Below are 19848 nucleotides of genomic sequence, written 5' to 3' on the forward strand. Positions count from 1 at the left end.
CCACTTCTGTATTTATTTTGCAGATGTGCTTCCCCCTGCCTCCCCCCCCCCCCCCCCCCCCCCCCCTTGATTTCGTCTTTAGTAGAGGGATACGGGTATTTCCAGGATTACTGTGGGCATTAAAATATATTAGTGGAGTACAAAGATCTTTGGTTTTGTATGGCACTTCTCTTTGCTGTTGCAACTCAGTTTCTTCTGTTATGATGAGTCACTCTGATAATGTGGCTTAGGGTGGAGGTGCTAGATGTGGTTGGAGTTTAAGTAATTTGCTTTTGTAGGATAAATGTGATACTTGACAGTTTTCTTGATAAAATTCTGTCGGTTTGTGGATTTTGGGCTTTTTTTTCCCTCTCTGCAAGTATTTGGTAACTTTGCAAGTTGTGGTAACTTTGACAGTCTTTGATAAACTGCTCCTCTTTACGACAGGTAAACAGTAGCAATGGTTTCCAACACACCACTGAGCTGGAGAAAGTAATTTCTGTTACTCCTGTTGTGCTGGTTGAGGACTGGGTACAGAAAGCTGGAGAATGCTCAGCTTTTCAGAGCTTGAATGTAGAGAGCTCTTCTACAATTTGAGATCTCCTGCTTTTTGGCATCAGGAAAAGCTAGTCTTTCTAGCATCTTTATTTTGTGACAGAAGCAGGCTTCTGTCTTCCTGCTGTAATACAAGAGTGACAGCAACAGTGACTATTGATGTGGGGGTTTTGTTGCTGGATCCTTGGACCACTTGTGAAATTAGACTTCGTATTAGATAAACTCAGTAATTGGACAAGGCACCTAATTTTAGCCACTTCTCTGGCATGAAGGGTCAGTGTCCTGCCCCACGTAGCGCTGTTCTGCCAACAGACTTTATTCTGCGGAATTGATGATTTGGGGATACAAGCCAGTTGCTGTATTTGTTCATAAATCAGCCCCCTTCTGCCAGGAGAGGATATGGAAGTCTCTTACAATGGTCCTACCTGCTGGACCTTAGCATGTGCTATCAAAATTCCTTCACTGCCCCTTTGATTGTTTTGTCCTTCCTGTGCCACAGTGCAGTAGGTGCTTCTCAGCCAGAGTTACAGTCTAAAGTTAAGCTTTCTCATCTCTAATAAACACTGAGTGATTGCTTGCCTTTTGTGCAGGTTATAAATAGAACGGATTTTAAAGCTACTTCCCAGTGGCCATGTGTATGGTGTGGTGTTTGGGGTGGGGTGGTGGCGTTGGGTGGTGGTTTTGGGAGGAGAGTTGTTCGAGTTTGTTTTTTTTTTTTTTTAAATGTTTTTAAAATTCATAACACAATAAAGGGAGTTTTCAGTTGAGCAACCATCTCCTTCTGTAGAGGAAACTTCCAGGATGATGTTTATGCTTGTTTTAGTCATCAGAGGTGAAGTGCACAATAATGGTAAGCCTATGTTTCTACAATTAGAGGATATTTCTCCTAGTGAAGGAAGTCTCCAAGGTCAACAGCTACAATACCCGGAGAAGTTGCGTCACAAAACCACATCTGCACAAGACTGTTCTCTTCCTGCCCCTGCCCCCCCTTTTTCTTTTTGCCCTTGCTCTCTCTCAGGTTAAGTGTTGCTGACATCGCTTGCAAGAGCACCATAGATTTGATGTGGACTTCTGTTTACAGTGTTATTTAGCTGTTAAAAAAAAATACACACACACCCCCAACAAAAAACAAATGAGTGTTTTTCCCCCTAAATAACTGAAGTCGTCTCACTTCTAATATCCTGTACATTCCCAAACTCAGTTTGTCTAGCTACGGTTTTTGCAATGATAATTATATTATGTTATGATGATGGCAGCAGCAGCACCTCCTGAATCTAGCCTGGGCCTGAGCACTTCTTGGTTTTTGTCCGCTATCATGCGGTGGCAGTGGGCATGGCAGTTCATGCCTCTGTGTTGAGCTGTATGTATGTGAAGAAACCTCTTGGCTATTTAGCAAAATTTGCGTGAGGGAAAAGGGAGAAGGCTTGATCTTAATTTTTCCAAGTCACTTTGTATCTCCATTTACTATGTAAATTAATGTTACTGGTGCATGTACCACAGTTTGGAAACCCCTGTTTGGGGGGGTTCTTTTTTTCCCTTCCTTTTTTTTTTTTTTTTTGTTTTTTGTTTCTATACATGAAATATCAGTGCAAGGACTGTATTTTACAATCCTCTTTTTGAAGCGATATTTTTCATCAGTGTTCGCTTGGTTTAGCTTTAACAAATGGCTATTAATCTAAAGTCAGCTTGTCTTAAAATGATGAGAGCAAGGACACTCCTTAGAAGCCTACCTGTCCATTTTATTTGTTTTTCCAATCTTCTGATGAGGTTTGCTCTTATTCCATTAAGAGGACAGTAAAACAAGAGGTTGCTCTGCATACTCCTCATTGCTGTAGATTTATTCTGTTTATAGCTAAAACTCTGACTCAATACTGTTGAAGTCATCTGAGTCTTTCCCTGGCTTCAGGTTGTTCTGAATCAGTCTATAAACCTAAATGTCAAAGCTGCTTCTAACAAAGAAAACAAAACCTTTTCCCTTCAGTTCCTAACAGAACTTGTGTTGTGGTTTAAGCCTGTTGTTCGTGTCTACTCGTGTTCAGTGGTGATCATTCCAAGCATCATATATTAGAGTGAAATTACCTAGTATTCAGTATTTCCTTGATTGCATTAGGTTTGTCAACAATTATTGCATTTAAAAAGGGTGGTGGCGTTCTGCCATCCCTATTCCCTCACTCTGCAATTGGGAATGGTGGTTATGAAGAGGTGTAAATGTCATCCAGGTAGCTAGGTAACCGTGAGTATTTAAGGAGGTGAGAATAAAGGCTGATCTTCTTTTAGGTGTAGACAGGTATGAGAGAGGTTGGATTGGACTAGTGAAAGAAGGATTTTTAAAGCTGAGGACATGTGTTTTGGAAGGTGTACTAGGTGTATTGGTTATAAGTTGCTCATCCTTGCCTTGCTCAGCATTGTGGCCAACATTTTACTTTATTTTCCCAATGGTGAAACAAGATTTGCTTCAGAGCATCATCTCGGCAAATACGTGGAGTGCCTTCATGGCATTCTAGGTGGAGGCTTTTTGGTAAGTAATGAGCTAGTGGTTTCTTTCAAGTTTATTTTGGAGCTACTTGGTATTACTGTTTCCTTACCAGTTACACTAATTTATTGATCAAATATCTTGTCAGCAGGAATCTCTGGAGTTGTATCAAAAGAAATTAGCTGTGTTACCCCATAGGTATTATTAGTTACAATTGGTTATCTTATCTTCAGCATGTCACTTTAAAGCTGAGAAAAGCATGGGGTCTAGGTCGCAGAATCCAAATGTAAAACTGGGGCCAAGCCTCTGAGCAGGTCATGGTTTGTGTAAAGGGTTAAATCTTATATTTTTGTTATATTATTGAAGTATTCTCTTTTAAATGTCCCTAAACTAGCATTTACTTGCAATTCCCTAAAGTAGCATTTGGTTACAATTCTTTAATTTCTTTTATCTGAGATGTTTACAGTTATTTTTCTAACTTAGCTCTTTATTCAGAGGAATTGAGTGGCAGTTATCAAAGCTTTCATTCGAGCAGCAGCAAAGGATGAAGAATGAATATGTTTATTATAGGGCATTGTTAATCCGAAGCATTATTTTCTGCCTTTGCAATTTTGTGGACCACATTGTAGCATATTTAAGTTCCCTCTCTCCAGGCTTCCTTTTTCATGTGCTTTTTAAAAGTCCCTTTAAATAGGCTACAAATCTCAAGGTGTCTGAAAATTCAGGTTGAAAGTGATTGCAAGATGAGGCCCTCCGTCTGGTGAGAGGTGCTTACAGCTGTGTTACAGCCCCATTGGGACCTGGACTGGGATTTGCAAAGACTGGGCTTTACGCACAGAATAATACAAGTTAAATCAGTGGAACTGCTCCTGGAATGCACTTGTGCAACCTCTTCTGGACCTGCAGCACTGGGGCTCGGGGAATAGGTTTGAGTAAGGGCTGACGAGGATGTGACTGTTCAACTGGATAGCTGTTATTTTAGTCTTTTGTTAAGGAAATCTGTGCAGTTTGGGGATAACGCTTTGCTCTTTCTTTGTGGTTTTCCAAGGTACTCCTGGGTGTAAGCCCTTTATAAGTGCAGACTATTATTAAGTCCTGTTAGTGCTGGTGGGGAGGATACTCTGTTTAATCAACTCTGCTCCTTGATTTTATGCTAAAAGCTCTAGAGTATGGAAGACTTTCCTACAAGTAGCTTCTGCTTTGTTACTTTGCATTTCTGTCACTGGAAACTGCTTGTGAAAATCTAGAAAAAGCTAGATGTCTATAATGAGGTGATTGTCTGAATTGGGCAAAATATTCCTAGATTTTCTACTGCAGTCAAGACTGGTTTGTCACGCAGGCAGTGATGGCTACTCTTCAGTGATTATCGTGTCAGTGGTAGTTGGTTTTTTAACAAATAATTGAGAGCCTTTTCTTGTGGTCCTCATTTGGCAGCAAGTGAATGCATTTTTTTGCAAAGCATTGTTTTTGCAGGATGCAGCCTTTAATGAGAACAAAAACTTTTGAAGTACCTTAAATTGCAGCAATACCACAGCAGAGTTTTTGTCGACAGGCTCTTTATGCACTTAAGTGCTGTGTATGCACAAAGTGGAAATAGAAATATACCTGTGTGGCGCTACTGGTATCAGTAGCGAGATGCCTACTGTGTTAAACAGGAGTAAAATTGAATAATGTATACAGGCTGCCCCCCATACCCCTGCCAGGAAGCAATATAAAACACAGTCCTCACATTGCATGATTTATCTGCCCTGATTGTGCAACAAAATAGAACGATGTGGTTGTTTGCTCCGTACCTAGGTACTCATTCCAGCTGCTGTATTCATTGGGCTTCACAATGACTGCTGTGGGTGCTCTGGCCATGAGGACTGTGGGAAAAGCTGTGCAGTAAGTGAGCCTTTACACTCCAGTCCCAGATAATCCCAAAGACAAGGTGATGACTGTTGAAAGTTCATGTCTATGTTTGCTGTGCAGATGCTGTCCTCGGTTCTGGCAGCCTTTGTTGGGATCCTGGGTTCTGGATACTGTATAATTGTGTCAGCACTGGGCTTGTCTCATGGACCGTATTGTTTTACTCACCTAGAAAGAAACTGGGTGTATCCTTTCACTGAATCCTCTGGAGGGTAAGTTGTCTGTTCATGAGGATGTTATACATTCCCCCATGTACGCACGGGCTTTATTCCTTTACCTTTCAGCAATATCCAGTAACCATATACCAAGATCCATTTGTAAGTTTATGCTTCTCACTCACTAAGAACTAAGCAGACGGCATCAGTTACCCATGCTGCTATACTTTAAAACCAAAGCAATGTGAGTCCTCTGTCCTACAAAAAGAGATCCAAACATATGTGTGTGTGTATATATATAAATAGTTAATGATATCTACATACCATATACTGTTCGAGTCAATATCTCTAACAAAGTTTTAGGACTTATGAGAGATTTCTAAACTATGAATAGTGGTTGTTATGAAATTTGTCTTATCTGTTTAAGAATCTGTTCTGTGAGGCTTGCTTCTGAAGTTGCTTTGTGACAGTGTAAACTGGCATGATACCTTCATCAGTGACAATGGCATAGAACTTTTGTAATGAAACTAGAAAAGGTCTGTAAGAACCTTTGTATGCTGCAGGGTGGGGAGGGCCAGAAGCTCTTAATTATCCCTAATTAGGGTTCTCAAGCAAACCAAGCTTATGTAGCTGAGTTGTATGCTATTCCCCATTAAGGACCACAAATCCTGGAGGCTGGAGGAGGATTTGGTCTGGATCGTGACATGCTTTTACAGTATCTATATGGTTGGCAACCTCAAGGCGGTTCCTAGTACAGTTTATGGCTGATGCCAGACTAGAGACAGTTTGAGTACTAAGAAGCCATGTGAAGCTCCTTTGCAGCAGAGAGTTTGAGTTTTACATTTCAGTTGCATCTCTCTCAAGAGGGGGGTGTTCCTCCTCCCCCATCCCCTCCAACTATGACTGGATATAGAAGAACTGAGTTAAGTCCTTGCTGAAGGCTCATCAGTGCTGATGTTCTGAAGATGTGGGTGAGGGTAACAGCTGGAATATGGCAGTACCTCTCTGAATTGGTTCTGCGTTTGGCTCTTCCAGAGTAGGCATGTGAGTGCCCAAATACAGCAGCACAAGAGAAAGTGACCCATTTGCTTCAGATCAGTAATTGCTGTCTTTAGATTAACGGCCCAGTCCTGAAAAGCTCTGTGGTTGTTTTGCGAAGTAGGTTTGCTCTTTCAGCTTTCTTGAGCTTGTGTCTTGCTTTAATCGATAATAGAAGATTCTGCCTTTATAGCTTAGAGGTTGGTTCTTTTTTTTAAAAAAAAAGAATTTAAGACTTAACAAAAATGTATGATTGATAGTTCAACATGTTCTTAAACAGAGCAACCTCTGTATGGAATAAACAATTGCATTTTCTATTCCCACTTAGAGTGATTGTCCTCAATGCAATCGAGTTACAGAGTAGATGCAGTTTGATTCTAGTGTATGGTGATATATGGTATGTATCTGTCATAATGTTAATATGCTTTTAACTGCTGTGTACAGGTACTTGTTTGAGTATGACAAATGGTCTGAATGTCAAGAACCTCAAAACATCGTGCAGTGGAATGTCACCCTCTTTTCCATCCTCCTTTGCTTGGGAGGAATAGAGTTCATTCTGTGCTTCATACAGATAGTCAATGGCATCCTTGGAGGACTACGTGGGTTGTGCTGCAGTCATGAGGAGGTAAGCCGTTTGTAGTTATAACTATGCTTCTCAGATGGACGTGAAACACTGTTGTTATTGATGCTACTGTGGAGTCTTACCGAGCAGCTGTTGTTTAGGTATTCTTAAGCAACAATTCAGTGTACAACTTTTTTTATAGCCCTGTTGTGTTTAGCATTTTCATTCAGTATGTGACCACATGCTTTCAGCTGATTTCTCAGCTGTCAGAGTGAAGTTGGTCTGCACAGGAGCTGGAAGGCTTTTATCCCCCTATGGCTCATGTGGTCGTCAGCACTATATAGGTGATATAACTGAAATACAAATCCCCTGGTGGTGGTGGTCTTTACCATAGCCTAAACCACTGTTGCATAGTGTGATGCAGTTTTGCGGTAGGCTGCTTGTTCTAACCGTGTTGCTTTAGCCCTGTATTTTTCTCACAGCAGCTAATACACTACTGAGAATATGCCATATGTAATGAAAACTGCAGTATCCTGGCCTTCCTTACTAAAAGTAAGATAAGAGAAGGAATTACATTGCACGTAGCTTACAAAACCTGCAGACAGATCTGAAGGATTTTTTGAAGGTGGGGGTTTTTTTGAGTGAGGAAGGGGAATTTCTTCCAAATTTCTTTAGAGTCTCGTTAAAAAGTTTGAGCATATCGTTAAAATCAGTATTGTAGAGGTAGTGTTGGAATTGCAATAGCTTAAGGTATGAACCAGATATGGTTTATATCACACACACATTATGGCTAAGAATGTGTTTCACATTTTTAATTGATATAGTTAGATGTTGGGGCTCTTTCAAAGCTGTTACTGTCTTCACATTCCTGTCCTCCATGTTGTAACTACAGTATGAGAGAACCATACTGTGGTTGTCTAAATGTGGTCAAGTTAAATTTAGCTCTTATATTTGGATACAATATTAGCATTCTTCCCCTTAATATGTCTGTCTGTCTTTTTGTTCTCCCCACAGACATACGTTTGCTAGAAACCTGACAATGCATTGACGTCGGTGCATATGTGTGGCGTATTGAGTATTCTGTGTTGGGTTGGTTTTTTTACATTCTGTGCATACTAAAATGCATGTTGTTTGTTGTCAAACTGCCCTTGCCATCAGTTTAACTGACTTGGGGCCAGCCTTTGTTGTTGGAGTCAGATGCAGGTTTTCCACTAACCTGCCTTTATCTAAAGGCAAAATGTATCCTGAATTTCTTTGGTCCATTTCATCTTGGTATGGGCAACTGCCTGAACATGTCACTAAAGGTGCTGCTTTTTTTTTTTTTTCCCTTCCTTTCTACTGACACGACAGCTCTGTACTTTATGCTGCTTTCCCAATAAAGTTGCGCTTTCATTCTGATGTTGGAATGAACAAAAACCCAATCTAGTCTGGTTTGGATATATAAATGAATACTCAGCTGGGGCAGAAACAAAGCAGCAGTGTAAAATGTGGATGATTGAGGGCAGATACATGGACTTGACCACTTTACCTCTTCAGGATTTTTCTGAACTGCTCATGTATTGTTATTCACAAATAAAGATTTGTATTAAAAATACCCAGCAGGTGTCAGTGATTCTTTCCCTGCCCATGCTGAAACACTGCTTTCCTGGTCTTAGAGCAAAGGACAGTGGTGACCTGAGAACATGAATATAAAGCAGTCAGGTTGTAACCTACTTTTCCTCTCCAGCAGGCTCCAGCAGAGTGGGACCTGCTTCACTGTTTGGTTTGGATCGTTTAGCTGAGCCAGGCGCTTGTGCATCAACAAGGGTATGACAGTTCAGTGACAGCTCTGTGACAGATACAACTGTGTACATGGAGGCATTGTCTGCAGTCTGAGCTAGCAGTTCATTGCTGATGGCCATTCCAAGGACTGGAGGGAGGTTCCTGTGCAGGTGAGCCGTAGTTCTGTGTCCCTTCTGCTGGTTGCACAAGGGGAGCTTACCTCCTTAGTAAGAGTCTTGAGACAAAACAAAATGTGAGTCTGGGTCTTGTTTTTCACCTTGCTCAGCAGACCCCTAGGCCTAGCAGTGTTCAGAAAATACAGTGCAAATTCAGGTCAGCAATGATAGATAAATCTGAAATACTTGACTTCAGCAGTAAGCAGCCTAGAGGCAGTATTCTAAGATCCTGTGCAAGAACCTCTGACGTGTAGCTTGTAGTGTATTACAGTGAATGTTTTGTCACAAGGTAAAGTAAAACTGAATGATGCACTGCCAACAGTGCTGCTGGCAAGGTCACTATGCCACTGGCAATGGCATTTTTAAATGAAAAGGTCTCACATGGGAGTTTGTTTAGAATCTCAGGGTATCTGCATCTTGCAATACCATTTATTCATACATAAATACACAGGAGTAGTTGAGGGCAGTCTTTAACACCATTTCTGCATGCTGCGTTTATCCCTGTCTTGCCCTGCTGTGGGAGGGAGGAGAATGTGCATGTGTACATGGGCACACAAATACCTTGCAGCTGTGCAGTATGGTAACTTTTTAAGTGTTTGAAAAAGGATCTGCAAGTTTAAGTGTGGAGTGAGAGGAGGAGGAAAAGATCTTGATGGAATAGGGTATAATTCCCATGCAACTTACAGATTTTTGCCTTTATGCTTGTGTAATTATTGTCTTTCTGTGACACACAACTAATTAAAGAACTGAAACAATTTTAGACATTCCAATGGACAGTATGATTAGGCTAGAGTCTAGAATTGAAACTTAAGCTCAGATTCATGTAGCGCTAATGCACAGCATTACTGCTCACTGCTTGTGTTGTCATTTAAGAAGAGGCCAGTTGAATTCCTTTGCCTGATGCATAAGACAGTGTTTGGCGAGTTTTATCAGTTGCATCATGGAGAAGCAGTTGTTTTAGGTTATATTCATTTCAGTTAGCAGAGAAGGCACTCATCCAGAGTAAACTTGGCTTTTCGGTAATGGGCTTGGCATCAGCTCATGGATATTGGCAGCAATGGGAAAGCAGTTCTTGCAACACTTGGCAGTTTGAGAAACTGGTTACCAGATTTGCTTAATACTTAGTATAAAATGGTTGCTTTCTGTTCTAGCAGTATAGTGTGCCAGCAAAAAAATACACCTTGATTTGGTATTTGCAGATCTCAGTTTAAACGCAAAATAAGTCATGATGCAGGCTGCTGTACTGCAGAATGAATGCTGCTTCAGGCGTCATTTTCCAAGTAAGCTGCTTCTAATCAGAACAAATTACTATGGGAAGTAGCAGCAAATTTGATTATAAACTAAGCTGCTTACTAGTAATTTTGGCCTTTGCTTTTAGAAGACAAGATTTCAGCCTATTACATGATCTATGAGTTTTAGAATAAAAAAATCAGTCCTGGGGATGTGATGTGCCTCGTTTTAATTCAGCTGTTTTCTCTGATCTGTAAGGTGCAGTGTTGATGGTACGAGTTCTGTCCATGCCTGTGAGCCTACAGAGGGATGTTTGCCACTGATTTTGATTAGAGGGAGGCCTGAAAAAAGTGTCTGTAGTGATCAGGGAGTAAAACAGGGTGTATGGGAAGATCTTCAGAGTAAAGGCTGAGGCCTTCAAAATGAAGCCGCCTAGAAAAAGAAGGGGAGAGGGAAATGGAAGAGTCAGAGCAGGGAACGGGTAGAAAAATTGTGTAATTGCACGAGTACCACCATGCCCATTTCCTTCGGTGATGTCATTTGAAGGAATTAGTTACAACACACAACCCAAACAGGCTTTATGAGATCCTGAGAGAAGCCTCGTCTGTGCAGAGCCTAAAACAGTTCATGAGGAAACAGAAGGAAAATATTCCATGACATCATTGCTTCTAAAATCAGCCGCCTTCTTTTGATAGAGCCCGTTTTTTTTTTTTTTTTTTTGTTCTGACCACCACTTTCCTATTGAGTAAGCCCTAAGCTCATTTTTGAGTTACTTTCCTGATGACTCACAGGGACATAGAAAGAAGGCTGGGTTGTGCTGTGAGCATTTGAACAGCTCTAGCTCTGTGTTACTGGGAATGATGTTTAGTTGCTTGGGGAATGATGACAAATGAAAATGGGGAAACTGTCTGGCTTTGGCTTTGCACGGTGCAAAACAGCAGGCATTTCAAAAAACAGTCAGACCTTTTGTCCTGTACAAGAAGTCACATGTACTTAGGTCAGAGCTGTAGCTGTGCATACTTAGCTGTAAGCACAGAATAAAACAACTGCATAAATAAAGGATTTAGTTCATAAAACAGTTGAGCTGCATAATGCTGTGGAAAAGAGTAATTAGTTAAAGTGTGACGATAAGTCTGCCTGGCAGTTTCTAACCAGTGTTATTTGGGCTTCTGTACTCTCTGCAAGGTGGCAGAGACTCAGCTTGGTGGTTTTTTTGAGGTTGCCCCGTGTTAGCAGTGAGTGTTGGCTCACCCTTGGGGCCATATCTGCCGAGTCCTGGTATTAAGTCTGTGTAGTGTGAGGCAATTCTGTACAGAGACTGGACATATTTATCATTTGACAGCGCCCTTCCCCATGTAAGGTAGAAAAAGTTTTGAGCTGCAGTAAGGCTGAGCAACCTGCCTCATATCACAGAATATCTGCATCCTAATCTTCTTGTCGGGAGGAGTGCATTTCTAAGCAGTCACTAGGAAATTATATTTTTCAAGTTCCTTCCTGAGTCTGATTGCTAGACATATTTGGAAGCTCACAAAGAAGGATCTTTCAGAAGGGAAACTGCTACTTAAAGACATATGCTTAGAAAGGACAATGAGTTTGGACAGCGATATTCATCTATTGTTCTGCTAACTGTTAAGCACTTCTCTAGCTCTGGAGTCATACCCCAGCCACCTGGTTCTTGTGAATATGAAATGACTCAGTCAAACTGAGGAGGTCAAATGCTTTTCGTATTTAAAACGTTGTAATCTTTTGGTACCTTAGAAGAGCAAATTTAAAGTTCTTGAGAGATGGCTTTGGAGACGTGTGGAAGCTGTTTGAGTTGTCTGCTGATACCTCTTGCACTTTGGAGTATTGTTGTTAACATCCTGTTATACTTCCCTAATGGGAAAGCTGCACATGCTGCCACTTACCACCTTCCCAACTACGTGTGGTATTTTGAAGGGATCTGTTTCTCAGGTGTGATGGTAAGTGTTGGTTCTACAGATTTTTAATGAATTGCATTCTGCTGCAAATAATATTGGGTTACTGTGCAGCGGCGTAATTGTGCTTTTAAAGACAGTATAGATTACTCTAGCAAAAACACTGTAGGCAGAAAAACTCGATCAAACTGAAAAAAAACTTAATATACTGAATGTCATGCTATGTATACTATTTATTTTCGTGTAAGTGATGTTTCAGGGTTAATTGTTTTGGTTTTGGTTTTCCCTGCTGGCGTTTTGTTCATGTGTACTTTACACGTGTGTTGTAGAGGCAGGCACTGTGTTGATTTAATGCTCTATGGAGGTTGAATTAGAGCTCTTTTACCAAGACAAAATGATAGAAAAACTAAAAAAGCTTCTTGTAACTCTTCAGATGTTTTTGAAGAGCTGTATGCAGTCCAGTATGTAGAGGACTGGATACAGTTCACAATGCGTCAAGTGCCACTGTTAGGCTAAATACAGAAGATTGTCTCACTGCGGTTGGCATACTAGGATTTTCTCATTACATTTGTAGTATGCTCATCTGCAGTGATAAACTAACACAGGGTTGCCCACTGCTCATGCTGTTCACTCTGTTCATAAAGAACTGTAGCCTCAGGGACAGAAAGCATTGATGTAGTAAAAGTGCATGCACACAGCCAGTAGTTTAAAAGGTCTCATCTGCCTAAGTAAGCTGTTTTTATGAAATTGCTGAACTGGGCGTGTTATTAAAACATGAGACATTCTTTTGAAATCGTGTGTTTTCCCTAAAGCAGAAGAAAAACCTTACCTTTTCTAGATGAGGGAAAAATCTATCAGAGTTTAAACAGAAAAGCGTAGTTGAAAATTTGGGGAAAAGTTAACTGCAACAGTGACATTCATATTTTGAAGCATTTTTAGCCTTAGGATTATTACCAGTTTATTAAAAACGTATGTATTATCTTGTTACAAATAGGGCAGCAGCATGTGAGAGGATTGTGCTGAGATTCAGAAACGTTCCCTTTTCATCTTTCTCCTTTGAAACCAGTGCCTCTCTGAGTGGCAGTTTGTGGTTCTAGAGTTCAAATCTTATTTATTGAAATTATTCTAGTGTCAGATTTAAATAATCCAGTACTCTGAGAAAAACAGTATAGATACTTGACAGGGAAAGCAAATGAAAGTCCAGGTGAATTTAACAAAAAGCTCATACTACTGACTCTTTCTAGCATAACAGTGTTGGTAAGGAAGATGATACCCTGATCTGTGTAACTGTGTCAGCAAGAAGCTGTTGAGCTGATGCTGTGGTATCAGTAAAATATCCTTCCTTTCATTGGTATTGATTCTTTTACTTGTGAGCTTGGTTTTATTCTTTCATCTTCACTGGTATAGCTGTATCTGTGCCAGTAACGCTTTGCTGTGGTAAGAGACACTGTACTCTTGTCTCAAGTACCACAAACAAATGCAGTGACAGCCTAGTAAAAACCGTATGGTTCCATGGTGCACCTTGAGTAATTGTGCTGTCCTATTGACCAGCTTTAAAGTGTCAACAGAGCATAAAGGATGGAGTTCCTGACTTCCATAGGCAAAGGAGACTTTGGCTTAATATCTGCAGTCATGTCACTGACCTCCTCATAATGTCCCCTTTATAGATTCTTCTGTTGGCAGTAATTCTGATAACACTGGAGTGTAGCGTGTTCTATCGGTGCTGCCAGAGTGAGAGCTGTAACAAAACCTACAGGGTGAGTCTGTGTTTTATTTTTGTGCATCTCTAGCATTTGTTCTGAGTGCCTTCCTGCTCCCGTGTTTCCAGCACATCCTTCTGCCCTCTCCACTGCTCTGTTTCTGCTTCCTTTCACAGAGGAGGATTCTAAATAGGGTTGAGAGGTCACAGAAAGCATAGCTCCTTTCTTCTGATGCACAGGATGAAATAAAATTAAACAAACAAAATAATCCTTGTAAAATAAAATAAGAACCTAGAAGGCCTGAGAGTTTCAATGAAGTGCCCCAACTAAATCACTTCCAAATAATACAAGCAAGGTGATGAAGCTATTTTTTCCAGTAGTGATTCAATATGCACTATCTAGGATGCAAACGTTTAATGCATGGTTGTGTTCCTCTGACATTTTGGGAAACAATTTTGCAAAAATGCAAGTTTAAAAAAAAAAAAAAAACTCAAACAATATTTAACTCAGAGTTGTGAAACTGTCTTAATCTTTGTTTTGTATGTGTATTCTTTACCTGGTATTTTTCTTTCTAAATTTTGAAGATTGGGACGATCAAATGTGAAATTCAACCCCAAGGAAGTAGGTAAGCAGGTTGAATGACTGTATTTCTTGTGGACGCTGTCCCCACACTAATATTTTTCTCTCTTTACTTCAGAGTTTTATTTCGATCGTGCTAACCCTGCTTGGAGTTGCTTTCTCTGGATACAGTTGCATCATTTTTACCTTGGGATTGATCCAAGGCCCCTTCTGCAATTCATCAGGTGGATGGGATTATATCTTCAAAGACACTGCTGGAGGGTAAGAAACATAGAATCATTTAGGTTGGAAAAGACCTTTAAGATCATCAAGTGTAGCTCTTCTGGATGAAAATGTTCACCAAACAGTAGTCATACAAATTCTCTGAGAGTTTTACACGAAAAGGCACAGTCTCCTGAACCCAAGACCTGTATTGGCAAATGTGATAAATGATGTTGTCCCAAACAAGGTTTTTAAACAAAGTTTCCAATTTATTAAGTGAGTAGAGATAAGCAAACAGTGCTGGGTGCACCAGCGCACCCAGCGCTGTTTGCTTGCCTCTATTCACCTAATAAATTGGAAACTTTAATTGGAATCCTGTTTGGGACAACATCATTTATCACAGTGAATGAGGCTTTTCCAGCCCCTTGAATGAGCACCAGAATGCACAAAGGTATTGCCTTTGCCTCCTTGTAAGGAAAGATTAAATTTAAGTACATTTGTACTGATCAGACCTGGAGGTCCATCTAAATAAGCGTCCTTTATCTCGTGGTGGTCACAATCACATTGTCTATGTTTGGGGCTAAACTGTAACAGTCACTTATCACCCAATGACCCCTCTCCAGCCAGGGAGGGGAATCGGGAAGAGGAGAGCAGACCCGTGGTTGGAAGTGAAAACAATTTAATGAAACAGCACTGGTACCACCAAAGGTGTACGGAGCTGTACTCAGCCTGGTGAATAGCCAGCCGTCACAACCGATGGGAGAGCAGCCCTCAGGAGCAGGGAGGAGCCAGAGGAACCCCAGCAGGAAGCCCACAGCAGCTCCCCCTCCTCAGCAAACCTTCCCCCTCCGTGCTGACCGTGACATTACGGGACGGGCTGCACCCATAGCTCGCTCGGGGCAGCTGCCCTGGCCGGCTGGCCCTGCCAACGGCCTGCCGGGCACGGCTGGGCTGGGGCTGTGTAGGACACATGTAGTAAAGAATGTAAGATTAGAGTGAGTGTAGAGGGATACTTTCTCAGAATGTTCTCTCAAATTCCTCAAAGTTTTGGTTCAAAGATTATAGATGGCATTTTTATATTTAATAACTCAGTGGGTTTCTCTTCAACTCCTAAAGCTCAATGAAGTCTGTGGTTTGATCACTGGTAGTTTTTGCACACAGTTGCTGTATCTCATAAATCACCTAAGCGGGGTAGACAAAGTGTGGTCTGTGTGCCAGCCTCCTAGAGGCACGAAAGGTTTGGTTCAGATCTGTAAGCTGAGGCTGCTTTTGCAAGATTTTACGTTCTCCCTTTAAAAGATCAAAGGTTTGTAAGACTTGAATATTTCAAGTCATATGATGCCAAACTCTTCCAGCTGCATGCAAATGCACTGAGGATTACGTTTGTCAGAGGGTCACAAACAAGTTCCTTCAGCATCCAACAGGAGCAGTTCCTAAAGTATGGCTGCCTCCGACTTACATCAGATTTATTTTTAAACACTCAAGTGCATCCTGCAATCTCTGCTGTGTATCACTGTTACCTGAAATAAAGACTCTTCAGGAAACTGTCAAAGTTTAGAGCAGAGATACTGCTTTATTGAGGCCCAGGTGCTAGGGTATTTCACCACAAAGCTAGCACACCCTCGGACACCTTTGTCAGTCATTTATACACATGAATGCACAGATTTCCACCCATCTAATTATATATTCATTACTATGACCAATTATGCTTACCTGGTCACTAGTGCTCTGTTTTGCAAGGTCAGCAGTCCCCTCTGCGCAGGCCCAGGAGTTTTCGGTGGTCTCTGATGGTCTCGGGCAGTGGAATACCCTTCCTCACGTTATCCTTTTAAGGTATTGAGTCGTTTCAGGACACCCGTACGTGCTGATTAGCTGCTTGCCAAATTCCTGAGGAAGACAGGGAAGCTGCTAGAGGCACCTCCTTTCTACATCTAAGCCCATGTTTTGGCTTATTTATGGGCCTTGAAGTGATTAGTTACTAAGTTGTTTTCTCTCCACCATTGTTTATGATGTAGTTTCAAGGTTTAGCTGTCATCATGACAAATGTTAGTCTATTTCTTAGAAAAAAAAAATAGATAAAAGACTAGAAGCAATTAGGCCTTAGCAACAGGCCTGATAAGGATTAGAAGCAATTAGGCCTTGGCTACAAGCTACAGCCTTCAGGCTACATCACCAGCATTACTATCCCATTTGGAAATATAAAAATGAGAGTTTGAGTTCAACATAGAGTGCCAGATGCTGAATCATGCACTCCACATTTGGCTCAAAGCATTTCAGTTATGAACGTTTAGAAAAAAAGCAACTAACACTGAGCAAGTGAGTCTAACAAAGGTTCTTGCAATTAACTTCCAAGCTATAGCATGTCTCGCAGTTAAAAGGGCACGTGTCAGTTGTGCATCCTCAAGGATGCAAAGCACGGCTCCAGAACAACTGGATATTGCACACAGCGACACCTCAGCTCTGCCACTTAGGCTGCATGCACTGATTAGAACAATGGTGTTGGGGTGTTCCTGTTCTCTGCACAGTACTGATGTCAGCTAGACTTAACCTAAAGCTGAAATTAAATCAATAAAAGGAAAATTCATGTTTTAAACGTGGCTTCTGCCATTTGAAAAAATGGAGTGTCTTTCTAACACTTGGGTGTCCAACAGGGAAACTAATGAAGCAGATCTGTTTGAGGAAATAAGTCTCTTCACTCAGATGATTTTGACAAACCTATGCAGGAGTTACACTGGTGTAATGAAAGACTACAGCCTGACTCCTAAACTTGAAGCATATAAAACCCAATATGTTTTTTCTATATATTATAGGTAAAATAATGTGTATTTAAATTGGACTGCACCCGCCACATTTAATTTATTTCAGATTGCTGTTTCTCTAATAGATACCTCACAGATTACCCTGCTTGGTCTCGGTGCACCGAACCTGCTAACATAGTGGAGTGGAACACCATTTTATTGTCTATTCTGATAGCTCTTAGTGGAATGGAGTTGATCATCTGTCTTCTCAAAGTGGCTGCTGAGTTGAAACGGACACTCTGTGGGACCTATTCCGTTTTTGTCCAGGTAACAAAATATCTGAGGTAATTTCTTCAGCCTCTCCAAGTCAGTTTAGCTTCAGCAATTTCTCTTAGTTGAGGACCTACCCTTTTGGTTTATGCATTCTCTATGCTACTGCACTTTTATTACTAGAGGATATGTACTGATAATAAGTCTATTGCATTTGATTCATCCACTAATTCCTTGTGATATGTAGGGATTGGTGACTGCTCACTCTGACATTTTAGGCTAATATTGAGAAGAAAAAAATGTGGCTGGAAATTCAGCACTGATGCAGAGTCCGTTACTCTGTGAGCAGAGATTTCTGAGCCTTTCTTCTAGCACTCAATTTAAAACCATTCTTACCAATGTGTGGGTTTCACAACAAACAGAAGATGCAAGAGGTAACATGTAGCAGCCCTGATCTAAGCATCGGGTTTTACTATGTTTTCAGTAGGTTATTGAGACAATAACTGAGAGGGCTCTGCTTTGGGCAGAAGCATTAGTTGGAACCCCAGAGCTCAAGTGACTGATGCCGCTAACCAGCACACTGGTGTGAAGTGGTGTGGTTTAGTGTGGCATTTGGTTTCCCCGGCTTTGGAGGATGGGTGAAATTAGACATTTTTACCCAACCCTGTCCATCTGTGCTGGGATCAAGGAGCCGTCAGGGTTTTTATGTAGCCAACAATCTCAGTGATGATAGCACGTGAGAAAGATTTCAGATTAGGAAAAGGAGCAACCCCCAAAAGCATGCATGCACGCGCACAGGTGCACATATATACATGTACACCTGCGTGTGCACACACACACACACAGAGCAGGGTTAGTTCTGCCATGTAAGTGGGAAAGGTTGGGAGGGCAGAGCTGGTAGGATGGCAGTGCCTCTGCAGCTCTAAGCTTCCCGACCAACACTAGTCAGCCAGGGCGGGGGAACTGCAGGCGCCACAGGGGCCTTGGGCAAGCAGGCAAGGAAGCGATTCTTGGAGGAATTTACTGTGACAGCAACCTACGATAAGGTCAAGGCCTGAGGCAATTTCTCTCAAAACATTCCACTTGCTGGTGAGAGAGCCTCATCAGCCTGGGACCCAGCCCGGCTTGCAGTGAAGTCAAAAGCAATACTGTCAGCTTGGTCCTGGGCACAGAGCAGGGTCAGCTCTGGAGCTCTGAGTGTGTGTCGGATTTAGATTGAATGTGGAACAGTCAAACAACTTCCATATTAACTGGAGTTGAAAAAAAGAGGGCAACTACTTCCTTCTTTTTTTTGTTTGCAGGCCAGGATTCTCTGAAAATGCAAGGAAATCTTCATTGTTTCTTCCCCTCCCCCCAGAAAAAGAGAGAAATGGATTCTCCAATATTTACGATGGTAGATTTGAGTGCTGCAAAGACAAAAGAAACCCGTATCTTAAATCTTTGCCTCTCAAGCCTCTCTATTTTGGATGAAGTTACTTGAACTGTTTGACATCTACGTTTTTCTAGTTGTTTTCTAACCTGTCTGGTTGCCCCTGGCAATGACTGTTCATTTTTTTTACTCTCTAGCTTACTCTGATAATAGGGAGGTTTGAATACTATGGAACTGCTTTTGTAATGAAATCACCTTTTTTTTTTTTTTTTTTTTAATAAACTGCTGTAAAACTGCTATAGAACTGCTTTTATACTCCCCTGTCTTTGTTTAGAACGTAGGTATATTTGTTGTTCAGAAAGGGCCTGATTCAAAGCCCAGTATGTTGGGGGGGTTGTCCCCTTGAGAATTAGTGCACTGGATGTAGTCATGGTTTCTAAATTAATAACTTTTCGTTTCAGACAGACCATGGTGGTCACGAAAGGCAGCAGCCTATCCTGCTAGATTCTGTCTTGGAAGTTCTTAACTGCACAAAGCAATTACTGAAAAAAAGTCTGTCAAGTCTTCCTGTGGTAAGGCTTTTAGAAAGCCATCCAGGCCTGATTGAAAGATTAGATACACAGCTCTGAAGTCAGCCATGCTAATTAGTACATATTAATAGTTAATAGCTGCACTGGGTTTCTTTTTATTTTATGCTCAGAGGCAAATGGGTTTTTTGCTCAAGTGACTTGAGGGAATATATGAGGGAACCTTGTGAGCACCCACTGCTAGCTCATTAATACTCTTCTAAATACCCTGACCTTGCTGCAATGGAAGGCTAACATTCTTGACAATAATAATCAGACAAAAAAGAATAATCTGTTTTCAATTAGCAGCTAAAAAGTCTTTTTAATTTCTCAAAGAATTATTATTTCATTCCCAGTGAGAATTCAGGGGTTCACAATAAAGTGGACATATGGCTTATTTGCAGCAGCATGTGGCTGTATTCAGCACTCGGGTTTTGGGAGAGTGAACACCCAGAGGAAAAGGAAATAGGTATTTCAGACTTACAGTAATGCCCTATTGCATCAGAACTAGTGGGATTCAGCTATATCAACATCTACTATTAAACACTGTTAGAACTGCAAACTGTACAGTAAGTGGTAGCTGTGGGTAAGATACTTAGAAAAGATAGACTTTATCAGTCATTTAGTTGTGTTTCAAGACAATATTGAGACTTTTCTTTGCTACTCCTTTAT

The 19848-nt window shown here is 41.1% G+C and overlaps 2 protein-coding genes across 2 annotated transcripts; both read left to right on the forward strand.

Annotated features, from left to right (window-relative positions):
- The first annotated feature begins 2875 nt into the window (after positions 1-2875).
- On the forward strand, positions 2876-7699 carry LOC104343046 (transmembrane 4 L6 family member 1). The gene is made up of 5 exons (XM_009946811.2): positions 2876-3052; positions 4805-4891; positions 4979-5127; positions 6553-6733; positions 7685-7699. The coding sequence occupies exons 1-5, from the start codon at positions 2876-2878 to the stop codon at positions 7697-7699; spliced, it is 609 nt and encodes a 202-aa protein (XP_009945113.1).
- A 3922-nt stretch (positions 7700-11621) lies between these two features.
- On the forward strand, positions 11622-17564 carry TM4SF18 (transmembrane 4 L six family member 18). The gene is made up of 5 exons (XM_086468621.1): positions 11622-11798; positions 13421-13510; positions 14151-14293; positions 17118-17298; positions 17520-17564. Exons 1-5 carry the CDS (start codon positions 11622-11624, stop codon positions 17562-17564), a joined length of 636 nt encoding a protein of 211 aa, XP_086324747.1.
- The last annotated feature ends 2284 nt before the right edge of the window (positions 17565-19848 follow it).

The sequence above is a fragment of the Leptosomus discolor genome, chromosome 7 (genome assembly GCF_034619465.1).
Source record: "Leptosomus discolor isolate bLepDis1 chromosome 7, bLepDis1.hap2, whole genome shotgun sequence".
NCBI classification, from domain to species: Eukaryota; Metazoa; Chordata; class Aves; order Leptosomiformes; family Leptosomidae; genus Leptosomus; species Leptosomus discolor.